We start from the raw sequence: 5409 nt of genomic DNA on the forward strand, positions 1-5409 counted from the left end.
TCAAGAACTCTGTTCTGAATGCACATACTTTTTACATTGAGTACTTTTTTGTTGATTAATTTAAATGCTACTTTCCATGGCTTCCAGTGTCATCAAATCTGACTCTTCTTGATTGCTGCTGTCTCTCACTTAACAGTTCATTTTTATAGCATTTAAAGTACTTTAAGTTTTCTTATATATCCTTTGATAAAAGGGGTAAAACTTTCTCAGTAGATTTCTTAAAGAGAGAACTTTTTAAATACTTGTTGTTATGAAAAGTTCAAATATAAATAAAGGTAGAGAGTATACTATATCCTTATAGACCCATTATCCAACTTCAGTGGTTATCAGTATATGACCATTCTTGTGTCATTTAAACCAGAGTTAGCAGACTTATTCAATAAAGGGTCAGATAGTAAATTATTTGGGCTTCGCATGTCATACAATCTCTGTCACTGCTCGATTCTGCCATCATAGGAGGAAAGCAGCCACAAATAATATGTAAACAAATGAGCGTGACTGTGTTTCAATAAAACTTTATTTATAAAACCAGGTTTGGCTCAAAAGCATTTTGTTTGTTTAATATATAAATGTATATTTCTATATAAAATACTTACTTTATAAATGTATTTATTTTTATATATTTGTAAATATATTTGTAGAAGTGCACCTGTCATAAGTGTTCATCTCTGAATAAAGCCTACAAACTAAATACACCGTGTAACAAGCACCTAGATCAATAAACAGAACATTTTCAGTATCTCATACACTGTTACATTCTCTTCTAGTTACTACTTGTCCTGCCAAAGATAACCACTATTCTAATTTGCAACAGCATATGTTAGTTTTGTCTACTTTTATATTTTATATCAGTGGTATCATACTCCTTTATGTTTGACTTTCTCCAACGTTGTACTTGAGAAACTTGTCCTTATAGCATGTACAGATTTTATTGATCATTTAAAAACTTGCATTTTCATTCTCTGTATAAATGAAACAAACAATTTTCAAAAACCTAGATTTGGTTCAAGCTGTTAGCTAAAGAACCAAACATTATCTTGAAACTCTTAGTGTTGAAATATATTTATATATACCGTTTTGAATTAAATGTCTGTCTCAGTTGTTTTTTACTAGATATTTAAAGAGAGAAATTTTCTTAAACTCTTAAAGTTCATTTCTTTTTCAAAATTAGTAATAGCATACAAATACTTTACTTTGCCATTACTATATCACGTGCTTCAACAAAAGAGTAATTCATTGTGTCTTACATTTCCTAATGCTTATAACATTAAAAAAAGGTTTTTTTCTGTCTTCACAGACCTGGGCATTACATGCTCTGTCATTGATAATTGATTCCGCTGGCCCACTCTATAATATGCATGTGGAACCTACCCTTTCTCTTATTATAATGTTGTTGTTAAATGTGCCTCCTACTCATGCTGAAGTTCACCAAAGTCTTGGTCGTTGTTTGAATGCCCTGATTACTACTTTGGGCCCAGAGCTACAAGGTATACATAGCTGTTTTTGTGATATCTTATATTAAATATGTATACATAAAAAGGAATTCAGTTTTTATTACTGACCCAAATACTTGTCACTGAAATTAAGTTTAGCAGAATCTTCTATTCACCTATATGGGAAGAATGTTGAGTACTCTTGGGAAAACTTTGAATCCTGGATGATGATGTAATAGAAAAAAACAGAAACTAGGAGACCTAAGTTTCACCACTACCTAATTGGGTGACCTTGGGGAAATTCTTACATCTCTGGGATTTGGTTTTCTCCTCTGTCAAATGAAGGGAAAGTTCAAAAGCCTTTGTGATTGGCACATAGTAGGTGCTGAGCAGATTTTCTTAAATAAATACCATTCAGCTTGATTTCTCTCACCTTGAAAAGACAAGGAATACTGTATTTAGAAACATTAGATATGTCCTAAAATTGCTTCCTTTAATTAAAATGACAGACATGAAGTGGAACTGTTTAAAGAGCTCTTAATCTCTTTTAAGAAGTAATGACTAAGTCCAAAAACTCAATGCAAATTATGTGATGTTAATATATGAGAGCAACTCTCAACTACTATAAGCAGGGCTAAGTTTATTAGCAATTTCTAGTTGTACTTTTCATGAAAATTTGGTAGAACCTACAGATAGTCTTAGGTTTTCCTTTGCCTAATGATTTGTGTTGCCATAAACCTTTCAGACTAAGAATAACCAATAAGTATGTAAAAATCTTTCAGCTGAATTATCTCTGCTTTCATATAGGAAATTTAGTTCACAGATTCTTAAATTTAAAATTGGGGGCTAAAAATTTTAAGCTCAGTAATATATATTTAAAGAGTAATGATTTTATAAGCCAATTATTAAAAACTTTCTGCTTTCATTTTAGGTAACAGCACTCCAATTTCTACCTTAAGGACTTCCTGTCTGCTGGGTTGTGCAGTGATGCAAGATAACCCAGACTGCCTCGTTCAAGCTCAGGCCATCTCTTGCCTTCAGCAGCTTCATATGTTTGCTCCACGACATGTCAACTTGTCTAGCCTGGTCAGCTGCCTGTGTGTGAGTATAAAATTATAAATTAGTCCTTAGTTCCTTTTATTGGAAACTTAGATTATTTTAATTATTCTCTAGACTGTACAATAGCTGTTTTCCCTAAGTTCTAGTCTTTTTTGGGAAATGGGGAGCAATTTTTATATACTCACATCTTAAACCTCTCATATATTGATTCGTTTTCCCCCATTAATGTTGAACTTAATATTTGAAATATTTATTTATCAGTAAATATATATTTGGCACTTCAGTGTCCCAGGTACTGTATAAATGCTATAGGGTACAGAAAATTTTATATGGTAATCTTTTTTTTTCCATCTTCTTTCTCTAGTCCAAATTATAACATATAAAATTCTTTCCATCCCAGATGGGCACATAACATTTTCCCTCAATATTCTGGCAGCATAAGCATCAATATCTTGGTTCTAATGTGTCTAATGAATACAGGGGTTCTTAATCGTCAGTGGTTTTAAAATTTACCCTGAGCATCACCAGTTTCCATCTGTACTTGCCTCAAAAATTATTACATTTGAAATGAAAACTTGATACTATTGCTTTTTAACATTTTGTGCCCCTGCAACGTTCATAGCAAATTCCCATTATTACTTAATTTTATTACTTTATTTAGACAGACTTTTCATTTTCAAGCTTGAGGCCAAATATATAGTGTTTCAGGCCTTGCAAAAACCTCAAACATCATTAAAACCAGGCTTCTCAATAAAAAGATAAACTGAGGACCAAAAAGTCAAATAATTTGACTAGGTAGTGGTAACTCTAAGTCTAGAATCCGGGCTTCTGAACTCCTTGTTAGTCCTCATTTCATTCTGTCGTACTGTTACGGATAGCTCTTATCTCAGTTCTGCCACATCCTAGTTAGGTGGCCTTAGGGAAGTCCCATNGGCTGAATTTGCTTTTAAATTTTTTTGTGTCTGATTTTAGGCTTCTTATATTGGAACAGCTTTTGGATAGTATAAAGCACACAAAAGGAGCTCGTCAACAAGTAGTTCAGTTACATGTTGTTTCTTCAGTTTCTAGTTTCTTGAAGGTAATTCTATTTTTAAAAAATTCAAATGTTTGCTTGATTTTCTTTTTTAAATGTATGGTCAGTTAGGTAGGTTGAAGGAAGGTGTTTTTAAAGGGCTGTTACTTTTTTATTTCCCTGTTTTTCTTAATCTTCTGATGAAAATGTTTTAAGATTTATATTTCCCCTTTTACTTTTTCTCCATATAAAACTTGTTAGTCAGATGATCTTGGCTTGGAGCCATGCTTTAACCTACTAAGCCTAATATTTTAGACCAGGAATTGGCAGACTGTGGCCTGTTGACCAAATCTGGCTCGTTGTTACATTTATGACTTGTTGTTTCTAAGTAAAATATAATAAGCTTCACTGGTCATATATTTTATGGAAATCCCTATTAATATTCTTTTGAACACATATATACTACAATGATAATTAATTACCATATTGTGCCTGGAGATTTACAATTCTAAAGTACTTTGTGAGAAAAAGCAAATTATGTTTGTATAGTGTGGATTTTTTCATGTTCTGATTTTTTTTTAAGTAGTAATCCAAGTATAAGCATATTTGGTTAACCAGAATATATTAATATATTCCAAATTGAAAAAGAAAATTAACTACAATTGTAAGTTTGGATTTTTCTTTCTATATTTCAGTATGTCGCTGGCTCCAAGAGAAATTTGGGTCCAGAAGAAATGAGAAGACCTGCCCTAGCATTAGTGATGGGAGCTTTAGAAAGTCCCAGCCCCCTCTTGAGATGTGCAGCTGCAGAGGCATGGGCTAGGTTAACTCAAGTGGTTGATGATGGATCTTTTACTGCTGCATTAGCTCAAGTTAGCTTTGACAGGTAAGTGAATTTCTCATTTAATACTCCTGGGCTATGTGTCAAAACTGGGTATAGCTTGTTGATGTGTTGGAACTAGTAAAACTTCATTCTGAGAGTTAACTAAGGGGAAAAAATGTACAAATGTGGATACTTTAAAATAAAGGAGAGCTCTCTTTGGCTTGTCCTCTTGAAACATAAAACTATTACTACTCCGGTTTTAGTTTTATATAATAAGAGAAAGATCACTATTTATATGAGTAACGTAATTAGCCATAAATGCCTGCCCTATAAATTTAGTGTGTATATATGAGTATCTCTGCAAGATATTGAAATTGTTTTTACCTAAATAATCATTAATAATGTTAAGTTTTTTTAAATGTTTTTCTTTTCAAAATACCTTCCATGTTATTTCAGAAATATTTTATCAGTTAACTGTAAGTATGTTTCTAAATTTTGGAAATACTCATACAAAAAGTTTTGCCTAAGTGACAGTATCATGCAGTAATTTTGTTTCAGTGATTACTATTTATTTTTATTTCCATAATTACAGACTGAAATCAGCAAGGGACGTGGTTACCAGAACAGGACACTCATTGGCTTTGGGATCCCTACATAGGTATTTAGGAGGAATCTGTTCTTCTCAACATTTGAATTCTTGTGTTGGAATCCTTTGTACTTTGTCTCAGGACAGCACTTCTCCTGATGTGCAGGTAAGTACTCTGTGTGATACCCTCCTTGAAGTTCATGATTTGTAGATAATGCAAATTACGTTTTTCTTGACCATTAGCAATTCGTAAATGATTCCCTCCTCATAATAAATAAATATCAAAGCCATTTTTAACCATGATGGATTTTTAAAATTTAAACCTTACTATCTTTATTTCACACTCAGAGTGTCTAAAGTCAAGTTTAGTATCTTTTCTGAGAATGGATCTTCCTTCCATCTTAAAAATAACATCTACTATTATGTAGCACTTACTAGGCACCAGGCATTGTATTACCTTCTTCTAAACAAATTAACACATTTAATCCTCACAATA

At 32.4% G+C, this 5409-nt stretch overlaps 1 protein-coding gene across 2 annotated transcripts in view; it reads left to right on the forward strand.

Annotated features, from left to right (window-relative positions):
* Positions 1-1300: 1300 nt before the first annotated feature.
* LOC109389048 (HEAT repeat-containing protein 5A) overlaps positions 1301-5409 on the forward strand; it is a 49626-nt gene continuing 45517 nt past the window's right edge. Inside the window, exons 1-2 of one of the 2 annotated variants that reach the window (XM_019654276.1) lie at positions 1301-1487; positions 2365-2534. In XM_019654276.1, the coding sequence (XP_019509821.1) occupies positions 1355-1487; positions 2365-2534 (303 nt within the window). In that variant the 5' untranslated portion in view covers positions 1301-1354. Of the gene's footprint in view, positions 1488-2364; positions 2535-5409 lie in introns of those variants that run through there. The other variant, XM_019654278.1, reaches the window with a different exon arrangement.

This window comes from Hipposideros armiger, unplaced genomic scaffold (genome assembly GCF_001890085.2).
Source record: "Hipposideros armiger isolate ML-2016 unplaced genomic scaffold, ASM189008v1 scaffold_218, whole genome shotgun sequence".
NCBI classification, from domain to species: Eukaryota; Metazoa; Chordata; class Mammalia; order Chiroptera; family Hipposideridae; genus Hipposideros; species Hipposideros armiger.